Below are 23939 nucleotides of genomic sequence, written 5' to 3'. Positions count from 1 at the left end.
AGGGGTGACATCCCTGGAGGGCGGGGGCCACCACAGACCAGGGGTGACATCCCTGGAGGGCGGGGGCCACCACAGACCAGGGGTGACATCCCTGGAGGCCGGGGGGGCCACCGGGGGCGACATCCCTGGAGGGCGGGGGCCACCACAGACCAGGGGTGACATCCCTGGAGGTGCGGGGGGCCACCACAGACCAGGGGTGACATCCCTGGAGGGCGGGGGCCACCACAGACCAGGGGCGACATCCCTGGAGGGCGGGGGGTCACCACAGACCAGGGGCGACATCCCTGGAGGTGCGGGGGGCCACCACAGACCAGGGGTGACATCCCTGGAGGGCGGGGGCCACCACAGACCAGGGGTGACATCCCTGGAGGGCGGGGGGCCACCACAGACCAGGGGTGACATCCCTGGAGGGCGGGGGGCCACCACAGACCAGGGGCGACATCCCTGGGAGGTGACAGGGGCCCAGGCGAGACTGCACAGCAGACCCAGAGAGACCCAGCGAGACTGCACTACTGACTGACAGGGCCGGTCAACAGGGGCCCAGACTCCTCCAGTCAGAGAGGTCTGCACTGGACACTTACAGCATAGGACAGTCCACAGAAACCTACACTGGACAGTGACGGGGCAGGGCCTAGTCCACAGGGACCCTGGCACCACCATCATTCAGAGGACTGCACTGGATACCAAGAGCAGGGCCCAAGCAGTCACCCCATGCAGGAAGACAACAAACTGGACACGACTGCCCAAATCAATGCGGTGGTCTCTGCCTGTTTCAACACACAAAGGATGATGAAGAAAATATTCAACCAGCCACCACACAGCACCAGGAAAGCAATCGTCAAAGTCCTCATCATCAGCAGACTAGACTTAAGAAACGCCCTGCGTGCAGGGACACCAACCAGCTGAGACGACTGCAGGCTGTCCAAAATGCTGGCCCCTAATGCCTGAAATGACCTCCCACAACACATCGGGGCCTCCTCCTCGTTTCTTGAGACCCCCCACAACACATCAAGGCCTCCTCCTCATTTCTTGAGACCCCCCACAACACATCGAGGTCTCCTCCTCGTTTCTTGAGACCCCCCACAACACATCGAGGCCTCCTCCTCGTTTCTTGAGACCTCCCACAACACATTGAGGCCTCCTCCTCGTTTCTTGAGACCCCCCACAACACATCAAGGCCTCCTCCTCATTTCTTGAGACCCCCCACAACACATCGAGGTCTCCTCCTCGTTTCTTGAGACCCCCCACAACACATCGAGGCCTCCTCCTCGTTTCTTGAGACCTCCCACAACACATTGAGGCCTCCTCCTCGTTTCTTGAGACCCCCCACAGCACGACCCCCCACAGCACATCAAGGCCTCCTCCTCATTTCTTGAGACCCCCCACAACACATCGAGGTCTCCTCCTCGTTTCTTGAGACCCCCCACAACACATCGAGGCCTCCTCCTCGTTTCCCCACAACACATCGAGGCCTCCTCCTCGTTTCTTGAGACCTCCCACAGCACATCGGGGCCTCCTCCTTGTTTCTTGAGACCTCCCACAACACATCGAGGCCTCCTCCTCGTTTCTTGAGACCCCCCATAACACATCGAGGCCTCCTCCTCGTTTCCCCACAACACATCGAGGCCTCTTCCTCGTTTCTTGAGACCCCCCACAACACATCGAGGCCTCCTCCTCGTTTCTTGAGACCCCCCACAACACATCAAGGCCTCCTCCTCGTTTCTTGAGACCCCCCAAAACACAGAGGCCTCCTCCTCGTTTCCCCACAACACATCGAGGCCTCCTCCTCGTTTCTTGAGACCTCCCACAACACATCGAGGCCTCCTCCTCGTTTCTTGAGACCCCCCACAACACATCGAGGCCTCCTTGTCATTTCTTGAGACCTCCCACAACACATCGAGGCCTCCTCCTCGTTTCTTGAGACCCCCCACAACACATCGGGGCCTCCTCCTCGTTTCTTGAGACCTCCCACAACACATCGAGGCCTCCTCCTCATTTCTTGAGACCCCCCACAACACATCGAGGCCTCCTCCTCATTTCCCCACAACACATCGTGGCCTCCTCCTCGTTTCTTGAGACCTCCCACAACACATCGAGGCCTCCTCCTCGTTTCTCGAGACCCCCCACAACACATCGAGCGAGGCCTCCTCCTCGCTTCTTGAGACCTCCCACAACACATCGAGGCCTCCTCCTCGCTTCTTGAGACCTCCCACAACACATCGAGGCCTCCTCCTCGCTTCTTGAGACCTCCCACAACACATCGTGGCCTCCTCCTCGTTTCTTGAGACCTCCCACAACACATCGAGGCCTCCTCCTCGTTTCTCGAGACCCCCCACAACACATCGAGCGAGGCCTCCTTGTCGTTTCTCGAGACCCCCCACAACACATCGAGGCCTCCTCCTCGTTTCTTGAGACCCCCCCACAACACATCGAGGCCTCCTCCTAGTTTCTTGAGACCCCCACAACAAATCGAAGCCTCCTCCTCGTGTGAGACCCCCACAACACATCGAGGCCTCCTCCTCGTTTCTTGAGACCTCCCACAACACATCGAGGCCTCCTCCTCGTTTCTTGAGACCCCCACAACACATCGAGGCCTCCTCCTCGTTTCTTGAGACCCCCCACAACACATCGAGGCCTCCTCCTCGTTTCTTGAGACCCCCCACAACACATCGAAGCCTCCTCCTCGTTTCTTGAGACCCCCACAACACATCGAGGCCTCCTCCTCATTTCTTGAGACCCCCCACAACACATCGAGGCCTCCTCCTCGTTTCTTGAAACCCCACAACACATCGAGTGCTCCTCCTCGTTTTTTGAGACCCCCCACAACACATCGAGGCCTCCTCCTCGTTTCTTGAGACCCCCCCACAACACATCGAGGCCTCCTCCTCGTTTCTTGAGGCCACCCACAACACATCGAGGCCTCCTCCTTGCTTCTTGAGACCTCCCACAACACATCGAGGCCTCCTCCTCGCTTCTTGAGACCTCCCACAACACATCGAGACCTCCTCCTCGCTTCTTGAGACCTCCCACAACACATCGAGGCCTCCTCCTAGCTTCTTGAGACCTCCCACAACACATCGAGGCCTCCTCCTCGTTTCTTGAGACCCCCCACAACACATCGAGGCCTCCTCCTCGCTTCTTGAGACCTTCCACAACACATCGAGGCCTCCTCCTCGTTTCTTGAGACCCCCACAACACATCGAGGCCTCCTCCTCGCTTCTTGAGACCTCCCACAACACATCGAGGCCTCCTCCTCGCTTCTTGAGACCTCCCACAACACATCGAGGCCTCCTCCTCGCTTCTTGAGACCTCCCACAACACATCGAGGCCTCCTCCTCGCTTCCTGGTTTTCGCAAGAAGCTAAACACCTGGCTTTTCGAGTAAGTCCCCAGGGCTGGCATCACACACCTGCCACATTATACCCTCATGGGTGATTAGCGCACTATAAAAACACCAATAACACAACATAACAATGAGCACACTGACGGGGCGGGGCTAGCCACAGGAGCCCAGATATAAACATCAGGCAGGGTGGACCAGGCGAGGCAATAACATGGCCTGCGGAGGGTGGGCGGGAGAGGCAGCGCCCACCCCCGCCTGGCAGAGCTCCCAGGACGCACCACAGCCCACGATCTCCGGAACTCAAGGGCATCAGAACATTAGCAAGAAGGAACTCGGCAGAGAGAAAACATGTATGTGTAGGCACCCCCCCCAAGTTTGTTCAACTTGAATATGTGTGGCATTTAGAGGAAACATCTTCTAAGAGTGTACCAGTATCCAAGCAACGGGAATACAGAGAAAGCGAAATTGAAAGGCACAGCTAAAAATAAACTTCAGACAAGAAAAAAACGCAACTTAAAAATCTGCAGTGATCACACAAGTTAAAACAAAAAAACGGGTATAGCGGTGGCCAAAATGTGGCCCCATCGTGAACAGGTCTGGCTCTAGGGGGCAGAGTTCCTGAAGCATCATTGCCGAGCAGACAACAGGTGGTGGGACTCCGTGCGGCGGCATGCGAGGGGCAGGTCGCCAGGCCGCGCTTTCATAGCCCTTCACTCCCGCAGAGCCAGGAGATAGCCGAGGCCAAAGGGCAAGAGTTTACACTGGAGGGCATGGGGGGGGCATGCAGCGCTGACCAGGATCACACGGCTACTCTGCGCATCTCCCAGCCACAGCTAGCCCCCCCTGCAGCCCTAGGCGCTGCACCGCCACTAGGACCCCCCCCCCCTCCTCTTACAAAGGCCTGTCTCACCAGAGCCCCCTCTCTCCTAAGGAAGGGGCTCTTGGACCCCGGCGCGGGAAGCAGGCCCCCCTTTCAGCCCTAGGGCGCCCCCCCCATAATATAGGAGCGTCTAAGGGAGGGGTCCTCCCGCCTCAGGGGGCGGATCCGCCTGAGCCCCTAAGCCAGGAGTGGGAGCCCCCCCTCCTCGGCCCCTAAGCCAGGAGTGGGAGCGCCCCCTCCGAGCCAGCATGGCCACTGCTCACGGGAAGCCATTTGCAAAGGTCTCGCTTTGGGCTGGAATAAACACTTCTTCCTGCCCAACCAGACTTCCCCGACTCATCTCCGGGGCCTCAGAGGGCCCCCGGAGGGACCCGCGACGGCGCATTGTTGGCTCTGGGTGTTGACGCCTTTTACCAACAATACACAGAGCGGGCTGGAGCACAGCCCCCCCCCCCAGCGAAGCAAGGTGCAGTTGTATCGCCCGATGCGAGGGTGGTTGGTGTGCCCTCCACTTGCACTCGAGGGAATGCATTGAAATTCATGAGGGACTGGTTTATCACTACAGACCTTTGTCTGCTCCCGCCTCTCGTCCATGTCTCTCGCTCCAACATGCTAACGTGGCGTTCCTGAGCGGATTCCACTCAGACCTGTTGGCTTTGCCAATACTGGTTTTAAAAAGGTTCTAAAATGTAAATTCTAAAATTTCACTCCAGCTTCCACAGACCCCCGAGTGGCCCTGTGGTGGCCGTGCTCTTAGCCACGAGGGAAGCTTCCACAGACCCCTGAGTGGCCCTCTGGTGACCGTGCTCTTAGCCACGAGGAAAGCTTCCACAGACCCCTGAGTGGCCCTGTGGTGGCCGTGCTCTTAGCCACGAGGGAAGCTTCCACAGACCCCGAGTGGCCCTCTGGTGACCGTGCTCTTAGCCACGAGGAAAGCTTCCACAGACCCCTGAGTGGTCCTGTGGTGGCCGTGCTCTTAGCCACCACGCACCTGGTATGGTGCTTCTGCCACAATCACTGCAACTCACTCCAGCTCCACAGACTGCTCGAGCGGCCCTGTAGTGGCCGTGCTCTTAGCCACGAGGGAAGCTTCCACAGACTCACGAGTGGCCCTCTGGTGGCCGTGCTCTTAGCCACGAGGGAAGCTTCCACAGACCCCCGAGTGGCCCTCTGGTGGCCGTGCTCTTAGCCACGAGGGAAGCTTCCACAGACCCCGAGTGGCCCTCTGGTGGCCGTGCTCTTAGCCACGACGGAAGCTTCCACAGACCCCCGAGTGGCCCTGTGGTGGCCGTGCTCTTAGCCACGAGGGAAGACCCACAGACCCCCCCGAGTGGCCCTGTGGTGGCCGTGCTCTTAGCCACGAGGGAAGCTTCCACAGACCACGAGTGGCCCTCTGGTGGCCGTGCTCTTAGCCACGAGGAAAGCTTCCACAGACCCCTGAGTGGTCCTGTGGTGGCCGTGCTCTTAGCCACCACGCACCTGGTATGGTGCTTCTGCCACAATCACTGCAACTCACTCCAGCTCCACAGACTGCTCGAGCGGCCCTGTAGTGGCCGTGCTCTTAGCCACGAGGGAAGCTTCCACAGACTCACGAGTGGCCCTGTGGTGGCCGTGGTCTTAGCCACGAGGTAAGCTTCCACAGACCCAGAGTGGCCCTGTGGTGTCCGTGCTCTTAGCCACGAGGGAAGCTTCCACAGACCCCTGAGTGGCCCTGTGTTTGCAGTGCTCTCAATTAATAAATCAATCAATCAATCAATCAGGACATCTGTAAAGCGCACTACATACCCGTGAGGGTCTCAAGGCGCTTGGGGGGGGGGGGGTCTGCTACTTATCAAAGAGCCAGGTCTTGAGGAGTCTTCGGAAGGCCAGTAGGTCTTGGGTCTGCCGTAGGTTGGTGTGGAGGGTGTTCTAGGTCGCCAGCCAGGTGGGAGAAGGATCTGCAGCCGGCGGTCGTTCTTCGGATGCGGCGGAGCGGAGCTGGCGGGTGGGTGTGTAGAAGCCGAGTCGCCTGTTGAGGTATGTTGGGCCGGTGTTGTGGAGTGCTTTGTGTGCGTGGTGGATGAGGAGCTTGAAGGTTATCCTCTTGTTGACGGGGAGCCAGTGCAGGTCTCTCAGGTGGGGTGTGATGTGGCTGCGGCAGGGGATGTCAAGGATTAGACGTGCCGAGGCGTTCTGGATGCGTTGCAGCCATCTCAAGAGCTTGGCCGACGTTCCTGCGTAGAGGAACTCTTAGCCACGAGGGAAGTTTCCACAGACCCGGAGTGCCCCTGTGGTGGCAGTGCTCTTAGCCACGAGGGATCCCGTAAGGTGCCTCTGCCACAATCACTGCCGCTCACTCCAGCTTCCACAGACCGCCTGAGCAGCCCTGTGGTGGCCGTGCTCTTAGCCATGAGGGAAGCTTCCACTAACCCCCCCTCCCGAGTGGCCCTGTTGTGGCCCTGCTCTTAGCCACGAGGGATCTGGTAAGGTGCCTCTGCCACAATCACTGCCGCTCACTCCAGCTTCCACAGACCACCTGAGCAGCCCTGTGGTGGCTGTGCTCTTAGCCACGAGGAAAGCTTCCACAGACTCGAGTGGCCCTGTGGTGGCCGTGCACTTAGCCACCACACTCCTGGTATGGTGCTTCTGCCACAATCACTGCAGCTCACTCCAGCTTCACCCCTGAGCAGCCCTGGGGTGGCGGTGCTCTCAGCCACCCCTCTGCCACAATCACTGCAGCTCACTCCAACTTCACCCCTGAGCGGCCCTGGGGTGGCGGTGCTCTCAGCCACAATCACTGACACTCACTCCAGCTTCACCCCAGAGCGGCCCTGGGGTGGCGGTGCTCTCAGCCACCCCTCTGCCACAATCACTGCAGCTCACTCCAGCTTCACCCCTGAGCGGCCCTGGGGTGGCGGTGCTCTCAGCCACCCCTCTGCCACAATCACTGCAGCTCACTCCAGCTTCACCCCTGAGCGGCCCTGGGGTGGCAGTGCTCTCAGCCACCCCTCTGCCACAATCACTGCAGCTCACTCCAGCTTCCATACACCCCGAGCGGCCCTGGGGTGGTGGTGCTCTCAGCCACAATCACTGACACTCACTCCAGCTTCACCCCAGAGCGGCCCTGGGGTGGCGGTGCTCTCAGCCACCCCTCTGCCACAATCACTGCAGCTCACTCCAGCTTCACCCCTGAGCGGCCCTGGGGTGGCGGTGCGCTCAGCCACCCCTCTGCCACAATCACTGCAGCTCACTCCAGCTTCACCCCTGAGCGGCCCTGGGGTGGCGGTGCTCTCAGCCACAATCACTGACACTCACTCCAGCTTCACCCCAGAGCGGCCCTGGGGTGGCCGTGCTCTCAGCCATCCCTCTGCCACAATCACTGCAGCTCACTCCAGCTTCACCCCTGAGCGGCCCTGGGGTGGCGGTGCTCTCAGCCACAATCACTGACACTCACTCCAGCTTCACCCCAGAGCGGCCCTGGGGTGGCGGTGCTCTCAGCCACAATCACTGCAGCTCACTCCAGCTTCACCCCAGAGCGGCCCTGGGGTGGCGGTGCTCTCAGCCACCCCTCTGCCACAATCCCTGCAGCTCACTCCAGCTTCACCCCTGAGCGGCCCTGGGGTGGCGGTGCTCTCAGCCACCCCTCTGCCACAATCACTGCAGCTCACTCCAGCTTCACCCCTGAGCAGCCCTGGGGTGGCGGTGCGCTCAGCCACCCCTCTGCCACAATCACTGACACTCACTCCAGCTTCACCCCTGAGCGGCCCTGGGGTGGCGGTGCTCTCAGCCACAATCACTGACACTCACTCCAGCTTGACCCCAGAGCGGCCCTGGGGTGGCGGTGCTCTCAGCCACCCCTCTCTCCAGCTTCACCCCTGAGCGGCCGTGCTCTCAGCCACCCCTCTGCCACAATCACTGCAGCTCACTCCAGCTTCACCCCTGAGCGGCCCTGGGGTGGCCGTGCTCTCAGCCACCCCTCTGCCACCCTCACTGCAGCCCACTCCATGGAAGGCAGCCTTCTGCAGAAGAACTAAACACATCCAACAGTTGTTCTGGACAGCTGCAAGGAGTCAAGTAAAAGTTTTGCAACAAGGTGAGGAATTCGGGAACAAACATCGCGTGAGCAGGAGCCCGCTACTATTTTTTTTGCAAGAAGGTAATCTGAGGGATATCTCTGCTCACCTTCCAAGGACAATGCTGTGCTATTGGTCTAGAAGGAGCTCCTCAAATGCCTGTAGTTCCAGTGACGTGAACCAAGTCCGCGGTGGCTTGTTGGGGTCAGCTGGAGATGCTGGACACCACACTATACCACCAGGAGGGACCATGCTTCTGTTGTGATATGGCGCCAGCGGTGACAGCGGAGACGAGGCATCATGGCAGAATGTACCGAGAGAGCCATGGAGAACAGCAGACACCTCATGAAGCTACTAGGATTGCTGGCTTCAGCTTTAGGCCCTGGAAACAGACCTACTTTCCTCTAAAGAACCTGGTCTTGGACAGCGGAGAGGCCAGAGGCTAGACTCTGGTTTTGAAAGGCCTTGAATAACTAGAAAGGCTAACTTGTCTGGTCGAGTTCAGTATAAAGGTTTACCAGGATCTGGCAGTGACCATGCACGTATTGCACAGATGTAGATTTCCTGGTTATTTCCGCAACAGGAATCTGTGTTCATTGCGCTGGCTGCTGCATGAAGGTGGTGGATTAGCTTAATACCAAATTCCTAGAGGCCATGCCATCTTCAGATTCTAAAATAGTTGTGTTAAGTAATCTACAATACCTCACTGGAAAGAAGATCAGGTGCAGCACATCCCAGGAACAGCCCAGCCCTGGAGAAGAAATGCACGTCAATGCTGTGTTGTGGCATCTTCCATTTGGTCTGACAGCAGTGGTTTTAGAAAAGGCATCAAGATGTTCCACCTGTGGCTGTTCTTTCTGGTGACAACTGCAAGACCTAGACAGAAACACTTTTCCAAAACGAATGGTGGCATCTACTTTCCCAGCTAAAGAAAGGATCCTTTGGACCTCCAAGTCTGCTTTTGATTGGCTAGTGAAGCACCAGCGATTACACCTCACCATTTGGAATTCCCATTCAGCCGATGATGGAAAGCAAAACCCAGGACTTCAATGGCAGAAGGTCCACGCGATCAGACACGGAGAAGAGTCATGACCAATTGTGCAGACTTCTAAACGACAAAGTAGTAGTTTTCTCTCGGACATCGCGATGATGACTATATTGGGTGCGGAAACTGTATTTCTGGAGAGTCGTTTCAAAGGATGACCTTTTCATTGCACTCACCCCATACTTCTCTTCCATCGGTGTCTACAACGTTCTCGTCCACAGGGCTCTACTCTTCGACCACAGCGGCTTTGGAGTCGAAGTGGGCAGAGAGGAGGTCTGGGCGCCCTTGCCAGCCTGCTAGGATATTCTAGAGCTGGCTGGGATTAAAGAGCCATATGACAATGACAGCTGGGGAATAAAAGATAGAAGTTCTGGAAACCCCTTATAGGTTTACCCATTTACTGCAAAGAGGTCAAGAAAATCTGGGATCATGTGTATCACAGGGAAGAGCTGGAGTCTTGGGTAAATCTGTGCGAAAAACTGTAAATGCCTGCAATATTTTGCATATTTTTATCTAGTGGGCGACTTTCCTCCTATCAGTCTCCTGGCGTGCAACCTTTGAACACAAAGTATGTCGTTTATTGGTGTGATGAGATACCAGCAAACTGATTTTGAGAAATGTAATCTCATTTTATGCAAATTTATGAGGAAAAAAACACATTTTGCACACCCTCTACTGTTCAAATGCCCAGTGATCTCAACTGGAACAAGAGGATTCTTTGGATATTTGTCAGCTGTAATGCTGCTTAGTAAGCAGTGTGCAGCCACCCATTATGGACAGGAAACGAGATGTAGGGGGAGGGGCGGCGCAGGTCTGAACTCCGGAGAAAAGTTGTTCAACTTGGCTGCCTTTTGGACTGCAACTTTGCCAGCCAAAGGTCAAATATGAAAATAGCACTTTCCACTGCAAGCCGTCACATGACCAGTAGCAAACACAACAAGGCCTGGCTTTCCCTCTCTGCTCTCCCGCCATAAGTTGCACCTTCAGTGAAGAGATGACACTCTCGCAGGAGACAGCTGTGCCCTGCTCTCTGCCCAGCCCTGCACCAGGCGGCATCAGCACCCAGGAGGCAGGGGCCAGGAAGCCCATGCCAGCGCACGCCCCCCTCGCTTGCAGGATTGTCTGGACATGGGTAAAAAAAAAACACATTCTGGCCAGTGAACCCAGGCCGAATCTAGGCGCAGCAGCCCAGGTCCTGGCCAGCTGCCAGTAGATTCAGGGCGAGGGCAAGTTAAAGGCCCTTCCAGGGGTTGTACTGCGCGTTTGGTGAAATGTACCTTTTCTGCAGCACAGAAAGAACGCGTATGCTGCATTTCTTTTTTATGTTCAAATGTTTTTATTGAACAGCAAACAAGGTGACCATACACAGTAAAAAAGGAAAGTACATTATACCAATCCAAATTTGTTGCTTCGAAGATAAAGGAATTGGACTAAGAAAACAAGAAGGAGACATAGTAAACTTAAAAAGAATATATATATATGCATTCAAGAATAATAAAGAAGATATTATGAAACAATCAGGGAATTAGGGTGGTTTGGGAACCTCCTGTTGAGACGGTGTGGGTAGAAACAACTTTTAGCACTAACATCAATAAACGTTGTAACAGGTGACCATGAGGCAGCACGTTTTGTAGCCATTTGAGGAGGATATACAAAGGCAGTGTCTAATCTGTGATTATGGCAAACATTGTACCACCAGGCTCAGTATGAAATTTGAGAAATCTTTCCAGTTGACAGTAATTTGTTGAAAAGCGACTGCTAGTAAGAAGTCAATAATCTTGACGTTAAGTGGAGTTTCGTATGCTGCATTTTCTGAAGCGTATAGAACCCCAATCGTCCTGTAAATTGAGAATGGTGCAGATCTAACCCAGCAGAAGGTACAAAGCAGAAAAGCTCTAAGACTTTGCGCATGCGACCCTGGGCCAATGAACAGCCTCCGATTCCACTGGTTTCTGATCCCACTGCTCAACGATTAATACGATTTCTGCAATGACCCTTCTTCAATGAAAAATAATAATACTGCCCTATAAATGTGTTTTGTGGGCTACAGGTCAATATTTGATATTTTATTTATTTATTTTATTGAATTTGTATTGCGCACAACTACCCGCAGTGGGTTTCCCGGCGCTAGGGACAGACTGAAGAAGGAGATCAAGCAGGTGCAAAAAAGAGATCACGAAAAGGAGGAAATCAAAACAGAAAAGTCTTCAACTTTTTACGAAAAGCCAGAAGATTAGTTTCTGTTTTTAACGCCAGCGGAAGAGCATTCCACATCTTTGGTCCAATCTTTGATACAATCAATCAATCAACGACGCGTATGGAACAAACTTTCTAATTGGGGATTTGACCAATCTCAGCTGCGCTTTGAGCTTGAGCTCCACTCGGAAATCTGGATGAAAAGAAGTCTCACCCCCGGGACCGTCGTGTCCTCCAAAATGCAAAGCCCAGCGGGCTGGAAACACCATTGGACTTTACATTATATATTGCGGAGTCTCCTGAAAACTTGAACCACAAGCTGGGATTCCCACTTAAAATATGAATAGTTTATGCAAAGATTTACTCATTCTCTCTCAAACACCCAAAGGTTTTGCAACGATTAACTCAGTTAAAAGAGTTGAATTTAGTGAACGGGCTTTCGGCGAATTATAGGAAAACAAAAATCATGCTTTTCGGGAGGTGTAGCAGACTGATGCCATGGAAACAAGGAGCTGCTCAAATTGAAATTGTTAATCCGCATGATTATCGGGGAACATAAACTGACAGTAAGTTTTCAAGGACCGCCCACATTTTTAACGGGAAAAATAAGGCCACTAACATAACATCGGTGATCAGTTCCCATAGAGCACCTGAGCATCACTGGAGCATTACAGATGACGCGACTCCTCTACAATTATAAACTTCTCTGCTTTTAATGGTGACGTAGCAGAATTGCAACAAAATACATATGCACAATATCAGGCCACCCCCGAATATCCAACCAGGCCACGTTTAAGGCCAGAATTAAATATAAACCCCTAATCCATACCTCAAACTGCGGGAACAACAAACTATTTCTGTTAACAGATCCTGGGCACACGTAAGCAAGGTGTCAATCAAATGTAAGTCCATACAAAAGTTCTATAAGCAAAAAGTCTCAAAGTTCAATCTTCTGTATATTCTTGTTGTTTATTCAAAGCAACACACGAAACCAACCGACACGTGTTTCGTCGCAATTGGGAGTTTTCCTGCGACTTCCTCAGGGCTTAAAGAAATGGTGATGGTATCGTAGAAATGCTCTGCCAGTGATAATTCCAACCCAGCTGGTCAAAACTGATCTTGAAATCTAGATCAATATCTGTGTGTTTTCTATTGTTAATTCAAGAAACTTCAAAGCAAGTAAAGCCGTCCTCCTTCAGCGGATAAGCTGAGGTTCTGTGTAAAAGATATCATGCCGGACGGCCCCAAGTGTGGAAAGCTGTTAGCAGCTGTAAGTAGAACGGAGGGTAATCCGTGGTTCTAGAAGCGGGTGTGCTCTCTATCCTTGAACCAGCAGTCGGGTAGTGTTCGGGTCTCCTGTATTATATATATTATAACAAACTATTTCTGTGATTGTGCTGTCGAAGATACGCGGACTTTAAAACATTGAAACTTTGCAGAATTAAAAACAAATTCATACCGAAACATGGAATTAAACTACATGTCTCATCAATCAATAAGGTAATTCAAGAATTTAAACTACCAGCAGTTGACAGATGAATCAAGAATAGATTGAATCAAATTCACAAGGTGCATTAAAAAAAAATGTAAGACCAAGATTACTTCATTTACAGATCTGGAGGAACAAGGAATCCGAAACTCGTGGAAACAGAGTTTGTTTATTAGTCACAGTGTACATTTGTCCGAAATTGTTAACACTAAAGAAAATGCATCTGCGGACACTTTTTGAAGAAGTGAATATGAAAACAATTAGGAGGACCGTTGCCTACTGTTCTACAGCAAAATCTCTTATCTTTATTGATAAATGAAATTTTTAGATCTAGTTTACTGTATTCTGGGAAAATGGGATTAGCTCATTCAACATGGTTTAAAAAATGGAGGCAGCTTTTACACATTCTTATGGTTGTACTGGGTGTTAAGTGTTTTATTGTAATCTTTGTGACAAAAACAATAAATATAATACTACTCCTACACCCTGGGGCCCCAAACCATAGATCTCTAGTACCCGCCGCATCAGTCGGCACAGTTTCGAGAGCAACAGCCGGCACAGTTTCGAGAGCATCAGCCGGCACAATTTCGAGAGCATCAGCCGGCACAGTTTCGATAGCAACAGCCGGCACAGTTTCGATAGCAACAGCCGGCACAGTTTCAAGAGCAACAGCCGGCACAGTTTCAAGAGCAACAGCCGGCACAGTTTCAAGAGCAACAGCCGGCACAGTTTCAAGAGCAACAGCCGGCACAGTTTCAAGAGCAACAGCCGGCACAGTTTCAAGAGCAACAGCCGGCGCAGTTTCAAGAGCAACAGCCGGCGCAGTTTCGAGAGCAACAGCCGGCGCAGTTTCGAGAGCAACAGCCGGCACAGTTTCAAGAGCAACCGCAGGCACAGTTTCAAGAGCAACAGCCGGCACAGTTTCAAGAGCAACAGCCGGCACAGTTTCAAGAGCAACAGCCGGCACAGTTTCAAGAGCAACAGCCGGCACAGTTTCAAGAGCAACAGCCGGCACAGTTTCAAGAGCAACAGCCGGCACAGTTTCAAGAGCAACAGCCGGCACAGTTTCAAGAGCAACAGCCGGCACAGTTTCAAGAGCAACAGCCGGCACAGTTTCAAGAGCAACAGCCGGCACAGTTTCAAGAGCAACAGCAGGCACAGTTTCAAGAGCAACAGCCGGCACAGTTTCAAGAGCAACAGCAGGCACAGTTTCAAGAGCAACAGCAGGCACAGTTTCAAGAGCAACAGCCGGCACAGTTTCAAGAGCAACAGCCGGCACAGTTTCAAGAGCAACAGCCGGCACAGTTTCAAGAGCAACAGCCGGCACAGTTTCAAGAGCAACAGCAGGCACAGTTTCAAGAGCAACAGCCGGCACAGTTTCAAGAGCAACAGCCGGCACAGTTTCTAGAGCGCCCAGTAAGACCTGTATGACTCACAAGAGAACAGAGAACAAGCCTTGGCCAAGGTTCAGTGGCCGTGTTCTTCAAATCAGCCTACACAACACACATCAGAGCCTACAACATCGCCAGTAAAAAACAACTCTAGGGCATGTGCTCTGTAAAGAGTGGCAGTTCCTTGCAACTGAAAAAGAGCCATGCTCAATGCGCAGAGGGGTGCGCCGTGAGTCAGTGCCTGACATTCAGCAACCAGCAGGGGCGTACTAGGAAACAAATTTCTCCTTCTCTCCTTCAGGTGAACGTCTGCTTTACAACCATAAGATTATATACAGTTATGTCACTGAAGCAAACAGGCTGCCTGATATTACCTCTAGAGTATGAAAGATGCAGAGACACAAATAAGATGGAAACAGTAAAGGGATAGGAGTACAAGGTGAGCTACACATGAGGAAGGCTGGTATCAGTATGAGCAAAAGGGAGCCAAAATGAGCTCCCGGTGGCACGGGGGATTAAGAAGCGCTGTACAAATGTCAGATTACACACACATTGCATAAATGATCCTATGATTCCAATATTCAACCACTCCTGTGTCTCTTCCAAGATCCTCTACATGCAGCCACCACCAGTGGCAGTATTAGCTATGGGCTTGCATAGGAGTCTCCCACATGCCCAGCAGGAGGTTGACTGGAGTGAAGTTTGTCACGTGCACTTTTTGGGGTGGTGCTCGAACAAACGGTGGGCTCTCCAGAGGGCCATGAGATATGTTGTATTCCAGCAGCAGGGTGACTGGCGCAAGGCCTTCCATCTGTGGAGCACCATTCCCTGCCGGAACTATTAAGGGGCTCACTCGCTCAGTCTTCCAGAGGCTAGCCTAACCAATGCCTTCCACATGCAGGGCCACCATCATCTGCTGGCTAGCTTAACCGAGGCCTTCCACTTGTAGGGTACTGTCCACTGCCGGAACTATAGAGGGGCTCACTCACCCCATCCTCCGCAGACTAGGCTAACCAAAGCCTTCCACGTGAGGGGTCGCCATCATCGGCTGGCTAGCCTAACTGGGGCCTTCTACATGCAGGACCACCGTCCTCTGCCGGAACTATGGAGGGGCTTACTCACTCCATCTTCTGGAGGCTACCCAACCAAGGCCTTCCACATGCAGGGCCACCATCATCTGCTGGCTAGCCCAACCGTGGCCTTCCATGTGTGGGGCTAGCGTCGCTGCCAGAACTATGGAGGTGCTCACTCGCCCCATCCTCCGCTGACTAGACTAACCAAGGCCTTCCACTTGAGGGGCCACCATCATCTCCTGGCTACCCTACCCGAGGCCTCCCATGTGTAGGGCTAGCATCGCAATGGAGGTGCTCACTCGCCCCATCCTCCGTAGACTAGACTAGCGCTAGCAGAAACCATGATAGAAGTAAGACCGTCCACAGGCGGAACCACCACCCTGATCTGATGACATGGGCCACCATCCTCAGTAGGACTGGAGCAAGGCCTCAGCTGGGTGGAGGCAGATACACGCAGCCGCTTGTATTCCATAATTGAAGACGGCGGAGAGCACAGTAGGGCTAAGTATGACATCAGCTGCTGCTGAATCGACTACTGTATTGCCTCGGCTATCTTACACCAGATCCCAGGACATGCTGTGCAAGGTCCCTCCCATAGACAGTTCATAGCAAACAATGTACCTCAAGGGGAGCACAACACTCCCCCCACTGCCTAAAACTGAGAAAGTAAATGAATATGGGTGGAGGTGGGTGTCAAGAGTACATTGGCACACAGGCAAAGAAGGGGCATGACTTTCATAACTCGTTTACACGAGTTTCTGAATCCCCACCTGTTGAGAGCGACCGTGCAAAGAAGGAGGGCGATACATTAAAAGGTCCTCTAAAAATCCAGAACTAGGGGTAGGTGAAGATAAGACACCACCCACTCTCTCCAGCTAAGCTACACCAAGTAAAACCACGGTCTCAGCTAGGGGGGTGGGGGCGGGGCAGAGGTTCAGATCAGACACAGCCCCACTCTTGCCACCTACACCTGATCTGAACTAGGGTGGTGCAGGCTCACCAAGTAAAGATTGTCTCAACTAGGGGGCAAAGAAGTTCAGTTCAGACACCTCACCACCTACACCAAGTAAAAACACGGCCTCAGCTAGGGGGCAGAGGTTCAGACCAGACGTAGCCATATTCTCGCCCCCTAGTTGCCTCAACTAGAGGGCAGAGAGGTTGAGATCTGATGCTGCCACAAGGAATGAACATGGTCTCCAATTCTCCAAACAAGAGACTGCCAGGGCGGCAGCACAAGCACAGTTCAGACACTGCCTCGCCCAATCTCCCCAAAAATGAATTACAAAAAATGATGTTTGTCTGCATGCCAGAGGAAACAAGCCCTGGACAAACATAGACAGTGACAGACCAATCCTTCGGTCACACCGAACATAGCGCTCGTGGAAGTGCCTCACACTGGAAGAGACCTTGTCGGCACAACGAACGCACCTGGATAGCCAGTGGTGGCACAGCAGGTTTGTATCCGCAGAAGTGTCATATTTACCCTTGCTGACTCCCGGCAGAAAGTTACAGAAGTAGGGTCAACCCAAAGACTGTCACTGGGACCTGGGTATATAGTTTTATAGTAAAAGAGGGTCCCAGAACGGGAGATGGCGTCGAATAGAAGAGGCGGGAGATCTGGAGATTTACAGGCGCTAGAAGAGCCTTTCACACGCAAGTGGATGTATCGAGTGCAAAGGGACATAGCACACAACCATAGGTAAGGGACCCCAGCTTCACCCTTGCCACATCTCTGCTCGTGCACTGCGTGCTGGCTCCTGCAGCCCAATAACTAGCAGTAGCCATGGCAGGCTCCTGGCACCCACACCCCGGGCATACTTTTCTGTCCAAGCTGGCGATAACCTCTAACCAGTTTCACCTCATCGCCCTGCATTACACACACTCCATAGCTCTGCCACACCCACCGGTGAAATGTATGGTTTGTGAGAACTGGCCCTTTTACTTCTGTTGTTACACAGTATGTCTTATTTAATCTGTAAGCCCTCTTTTCTTAAATGGGTTTCTCCTACTTCAGGCACGACATGCTTTCCTGCAACACTCAGCATGCCATGCGTGCTTTCACTTTCCAAGTAGCCCGGGAAAATGGCGGCCACTAATTTGAAATGAAATAGGTCTTGCATTGACAAGAGATTGAGCTATTGGCATTGTAAATGACAATGCCTTTTATTTATGTGTTAATTATCAAAATAGATGAACAAAAAGGCATTGTCATTTACAATGCCAATAGCTTAAACTCTGGCAATTGCGAGACCTATTACATTGCAAATGCTTGTTTGAATGACTATCGCCCGAAGACACAGTATGAAGACACAAGAGAATGCAACATGTTCATGAAGGGCGGGACGTCAACTATCCCTGCTGGTGCCAGGGCTGTGCCAGCTCTCTGCCCTGTGGGAGTGCCGGGTGAGCGGATGCGCATTCTAGGCGCCTTAATATAGCCCGTGAGCTCAGCCCAATTCCAGGGTTTCCTGCTCCAAACACATGGACATCACACTGAGGAAGAGGCCGGGTTCAGTTTCCTGAAGCCCAGGCCAAGTTTAGCCCTCGCGCCCGAGGCGGACTTCCACATGCCTCAAGGGTCATTAATACACACTGCTATTCAGGGCGCGCCCTGCGACGAGCCCGGCTGCCCAGGACCACAGACGCGCCTCGAAGATGAACCGCCTCAGCCCGTAGGCGCTGCAGGAGGCAAAGCGTGCACCAGCTACAAGCACAGGCCACAGAAGCGCCTCGAAGAAGAACTCCCCTCAGCCCGCAGGCGCTGCAGGATTAGGGAATCGGGGACAGGTCATAGACATAAGAGTAGGACTACGGTTTACAGTACCCATCGACATAAAAGTAGGACTATTTGACAGCTGTCAGACATAGAAAAAGGACTACAGTGACAGCTCTCTCCACAGACCGAGATGAAGCATTACAGACAACAAATCTGAGGTCTTTTATTGGCACCCCTCTCCTTTACACAGCAGCATTAGTACTTTGTATTACATTACATTTACACTTTTAAGGACTATAGCATATATTTGCCAAAAATCAATAAAACATCACAGGCTAGCAAACACCAGTGCAAAGAGAGCATGCGCGCGCATGCTGAACCGGAACAATGAAAAACAGGGACATTTCTGTGTTTACCTGGGACACTGTTTGAAAACGGGGACATTTGAGTCACTTGGAGAAAAGGGACACTTCTCCAAAAACGGGGACCGTCCTGGGAAAACAGGGACGTCTGGTCACCCTATGCAGGATGCAAAGCGTGCACCAGATACAAGCACAGGCCAGAGATGCGCCTCTCTGCACCCATCACCAGCTACATTCACTCTAAGGAAGGATGAACGTCTAGAACCAGGTTGAAGGGTTCAGGGTTTGACTGACAGTGGCCAGTGGAATTTCCCCAGACTTGATGACTCCCTTCCAGGAAGAGCATTGAGACAGCCTTCCGGAAGCAGGAGCTCAGAAGGAGGGTCCAGGGTGTGCAGGCAGGGTGGCTGGAAGCCCTGGAGCAGGCAGGCACCTTAGTGTGCAGGCAGGGTGGCTGGAAGCCCTGGAGCAGGCAGAAGTCTTAGTGTGCAGGCAGGGTGGCTGGAAGCCCCGGTCAGGAATCTGAATGTGTGGACAGGGTGGCGAGAAGCCCTGAAGTATGATCCTGAATGTGCAGGCAGGGTGGCGGGAAGCCCCGGAGTATGATCCTGAATGTGCAGGCAGGGTGGCGGGAAGCCCCGGAGTAGGATCCTGAATGTGCAGGCAGGGTGGCGGGAAGCCCCGGTCAAAATCTGAATGTGTGGACAGGGTGGTGAGAAGCCCTGGAGTAGGCAGGCGCCTTAGTGTGCAGGCAGGGTGGCTGGAAGCCCCGGTCAAAATCTGAATGTGTGGAGAGGGTGGTGAGAAGCCCTGGAGTATGATCCTGAATGTGCAGGCAGGGTGGCGGGAAGCCCCGGAGTATGATCCTGAATGTGCAGGCAGGGTGGAGGGAAGCCCTGAAGTATGATCCTGAATGTGCAGGCAGGGTGTCGGGAAGCCCCGGAGTATGATCCTGAATAGGCAGGCAGGGTGGCGGGAAGCCCCGGAGTATGATCCTGAATGTGCAGGCAGGGTGGCGGGAAGCCCTGGAGTATGATCCTGAATGTGCAGGCAGGGTGGCGGGAAACCCCGGAGTATGATCTTGAATGTGCAGGCAGGGTTGCGAGAAGCCCTGGTCAGGATTCTGAATGTGCAGGCAGGGTCGCGGGAAGCCCCGGAGTATGATCTTGAATGTGCAGGCAGGGTGGCGGGAAGCCCCGGAGTATGATCCTGAATGTGCAGGCGCCCAAGCGTGCCGGTAGGGTGGCGGGAAGCCCAGGAGCAGGCTCGTGAATATGCAGTCAGGGTGGCGGGAAGCCCTGGAGCAGGCGTCTGAATATGCAGGCAGAGTGGCTGGAAGCCCCGGTCAGGATTCTGAATGTGCAGGTAGGGCGGCGGGAAGCCTTGGAGCAGGATTCCGAGTGCGCAGGCAGGGCGGCGGGAAGCCTCGGAGCAGGATTCTGAATGTGCAGGCAGGGTGGCGGAAGGCCCGGAGCAGGCTCTTGAATATGCAAACAGGGTGGGGAGACCCGGACCAGGCTACAGGATGCGCGGGCAGGGTGGCGGGAAGCCCCGGAGTAGGATCCTGAATGTGCAGGCAGGGTGGCGGGAAGCCCCGGAGTATGATCCTGAATGTGCAGGGAGGGTGGTGGGAAGCCCCGGAGTAGGATCCTGAATGTGCAGGGAGGGTGGTGGGAAGCCCCGGAGTAGGATCCTGAATGTGCAGGGAGGAGGGTGGTGGGAAGCCCCGGAGTATGATCCTGAATGTGCAGGGAGGGTGGTGGGAAGCCCCGGAGTATGATCCTGAATGTGCAGGGAGGGTGGTGGGAAGCCCCGGAGTATGATCCTGAATGTGCAGGGAGGGTGGTGGGAAGCCCCGGAGTAGGATCCTGAATGTGCAGGGAGGGTGGTGGGAAGCCCCGGAGTATGATCCTGAATGTGCAGGGAGGGTGGTGGGAAGCCCCGGAGTAGGATCCTGAATGTGCAGGGAGGGTGGTGGGAAGCCCCGGAGTATGATCCTGAATGTGCAGGGAGGGTTGCGAGAAGCCCTGGAGTAGGATCCTGAATGTGCAGGCAGGGTGGCGAGAAGCCCCGGACCGAGCCTCAATATGCAGGCAGGGTGGCGGGAAGCCCCGGAGTAGGATCCTGAATATGCAGGCAGGGTGGCGGGAAGCCCTGGAGTATGATCCTGAATGTGCAGGCAGGGTGGCGGGAAGCCCCGGAGAAGGATCCTGAATGTGCAGGCAGGGTGGCGGGAAGCCCCGGAGAAGGATCCTGAATGTGCAGGCAGGGTGGCGGGAAGCCCCGGAGAAGGATCCTGAACGTGCAGACGGGGTGGAGGGTTTGGGGGACTCAGTAGCAGGTTCCTGCATGAGCAGGCAGAGTGTAGTGCCAGGGGAAGCTGAAAGCCTTGACACGGGTGCCAGAAGTAGTACAAGAGGCAGGCTACCAGGCCACAGCACGAATGAACATGTAAACTCGGCAAGCAGCAACAGGCTCGCTGAGACCGGAGGGGCACCTCACACCAGCCGACAGCCCCAGTGGCACCGAGGCTAGGGCAGTGCCAGCTAGGACGAGCGCTGGCTGCTTCACTATCGTCCAGGATCTGACCAAGAATGCTCCATCAGGGATCGAACCATACAACCCTGGCAGAGCTCCAAGGGCCACAACCTCCTCTCTCGCAACGACAGCCACAATTCGTAGATCCAAAGGGGTAGTCGCGACTTCAAACTTCTGGTGCCCAGACTCTGGAACTCCATGCCACTTAAACTGCGCCCGTCAGATTCTGAACTGGTCTTCAGGAAAGCTCTTAAGACATGGATCTTTACCAATGTTCCCTCCCTCTGCTGCTAGCTGGCTCGCCCTTCTGAGATGCTGGTTTGAAGCAGCGCCTGGAAGCCTCTGGGTAGCCATGCGCAATACAATCGATTAGATTAGGGCCCACAGTCACAGCTCTTTCTGCATTCATGGTCCTAAGTAGGCACACCCGTAGCAGAAAGTCCACATCGAACAGCTGGACAGCAGTCCAAGCACCTACGCGACACTCCATAAAGCACCCAAACAACACAATTCAGAAAAAAAGATTACTTTTCATCTCACAGGCTGACGAAAATCAGGCTGAAGATGCACTGGGGCCGTGGTAGAGCGCAGCAAGCAGACCCCCATCCACCTCGCTTTTACACCTTACAGGCTGAAGGCCTCGCCGGAAGGGAAGCTGTAGCCTAGGTTTCCACCTGGAGAGCAGAGGCAGAGCTGCAGGACACAAAGGCAAACGCAAGGGGCAAGTGAAGACAGCAGCTTCGTGTGCAGTGATCAAAAGCATGTCAAATGTTATGACCAAAGTATACAAAATGACTGTAAAGCTATGGCATCTATGTTCATTAATTGGGCTACTGAGTAGCAAGATACACCATTAGTGATCTGTGGGGTGCTGGACGGACTCAGTGTACTACATTGGTCATGTAATCCTTTAGTTGGGATGGCATATACGCAATCGGGGGGTGGTGGGGTGGGGGGTTGTTTTCTGGCATAAAAGTCAACGGCATTATTGTAATTTCATTGATGTGTGCAGCAGTCTAGGGTTACGGAGCTATGCAATGTATGTGACCTGTGACAAATAAAATATGTTTTCAAAAAAAAGATACTCCATTTCCAAATATTTCGGGGGTGGGGGCAACTCCCTCTACAGAAACCTTCATTGGGGAGTGTGGCTGGGACTTGGCACCAGCTCCCGAACCCCATGCAGTGCCCATTTCAAGGGCACCATCTTCAGAACCTCGTTTTTTGACAATGTATTTGCAGAGGAGTGCTGCATGACGAACCATGTGGCACTCTCTTTGGCAACTGTGCCACGGTGAGTCATGGCCGCTCACTCTGTACCGAGAGAATTACAATCCTGCCCTGATAGATTGATATACCACCATCCACCACTGCTTTGCTTTTACACACACACACCCCGATCACTTTCATTGCCTCCATTTTAGAAGGTAGGCTTGTCGTGTTTTGATTCTGATAGCCTGGCACCTTCAGAAGAGCCTCGCGTTGCAATGGTGGTTTCTTCCCCTTTATGTATTGGGTCATGTGATTCCTGTATCTGGCTAGCAGGGCTCTGGTCTACAACTCACAGGCCTGGTCCTCCACCCTGAGGGGCTTTCAAAAGACTCATGCCTGTCTGGCGAGCTGAATTTGCCCACCGCCATGTCTGCAGCCCTGGCAGGCGATGGCCTTCCACAAGTCTTTTTTCCTCATGATTCGAACTGGCCCCACTGATTCCCCTAACTTTATATCTGCGGCTTGACATCTAATTACAAACTCATGGCTCGCCTCTTCCCAGTCCCAGGACTCCGTCAGACCCTCTGTGGCGTCACCTTCTGGAGTTTTCTGCAGAATACACATAGGTAAAGAGGCAGGTAACCAGACAGTGCTCCCCAACTCGAAGTAAAGCCTTTCTGTGGGGTCAATCAGTCAGTCAGTCTCAGTACAAGCAGCTCAGCTGCTGCATGAGCCACACAAACAATCTTCATACTAAAACCTCCTTGAGCAGCAGCACAACCTAGAACAAGCATTTGCAATGCAATAGGTCTCGTATTTGCAAGAGTTTAAGCTATTGGCATTTTAAATAACAATGCCTTTTATTTATCCACTTTGATAATTAACACATAAAAAAAGGCATTGTCCTTTACAATGCCAACAGCTCAAACTCTCGTAAAGGCAAGACCTGTTTCATTTCAAATAAGGGGCAGCCATCGTCCCGGGCTGCTTGGAAAGTGAAAGTGTGCAGGGCGCGCTGAATGTTGCAGGAAAGCTTGTCGTGGCTGCAGTAGGACAAACTCATTAAAGAAAAGAGGGCTTGCAGACATACCGTGTAACAATGAAGTAAAAGGGAGGTTACAAATGAAGAGAAGGTGGTACTAAGGAGGGACTATCAAGTCTAATAACAAATCAGAAGCGAGTATTTACAAAGGACAATGACACAAGCCAATGAAAAGTATGGGCGGAGCTTCGTGTCCTTACTCAAATACAGCATGCCTCGCAAAGCGGCACAGGCTCGACCTAAAAAACAGCCTGCACGTTTCAGAGTGCATCGGCCAGTCAGTGACAAACGTCCTTCAGATACAGGCGTCTGCCGAGCTCAACAAATTAGAAGTAGAACATCTCCAATGTACGGTCGTGCAAAACTACACGAGCCCTTCAGGTGGCTGCAGACCCACTCTGTAGAGCAGCAGTTAACATTTAACTCTCTTGAAAAAGGTCAGAAATCTAATGTGTGTCACAAAAGCTCTATGATACCTGCTGCAAGATTTGTTTTATAGGGTGTTAACAATATTTTAAGTAAATGTCTATTTTTGGTTAGAAATTTAGAGTACGCTATGAGGGGGTTAGGCAGAAAGGCATCAAAGTGTCCTGGATGCCCG

The 23939-nt window shown here is 53.2% G+C and overlaps 1 protein-coding gene across 4 annotated transcripts in view; it reads right to left on the bottom strand.

The window, feature by feature from the left end:
• ERF (ETS2 repressor factor) overlaps positions 1 to 23939 on the bottom strand; it is a 337451-nt gene that overhangs the window by 95955 nt on the left and 217557 nt on the right. Inside the window, exon 1 of one of the 4 annotated variants that reach the window (XM_078651329.1) lies at positions 21613 to 21634. The exons of the other annotated variants lie outside the window; for them this stretch is intronic. Within the exon in view, the coding sequence (XP_078507455.1) occupies positions 21613 to 21619 (7 nt within the window). The 5' untranslated portion in view covers positions 21620 to 21634. Of the gene's footprint in view, positions 1 to 21612; positions 21635 to 23939 lie in introns of those variants that run through there. 4 annotated transcript variants of the gene reach the window in all.

Source organism: Lissotriton helveticus, chromosome 7 (genome assembly GCF_964261635.1).
Source record: "Lissotriton helveticus chromosome 7, aLisHel1.1, whole genome shotgun sequence".
NCBI classification, from domain to species: Eukaryota; Metazoa; Chordata; class Amphibia; order Caudata; family Salamandridae; genus Lissotriton; species Lissotriton helveticus.
This window is presented reverse-complemented; position numbering and strand designations above follow the sequence as displayed.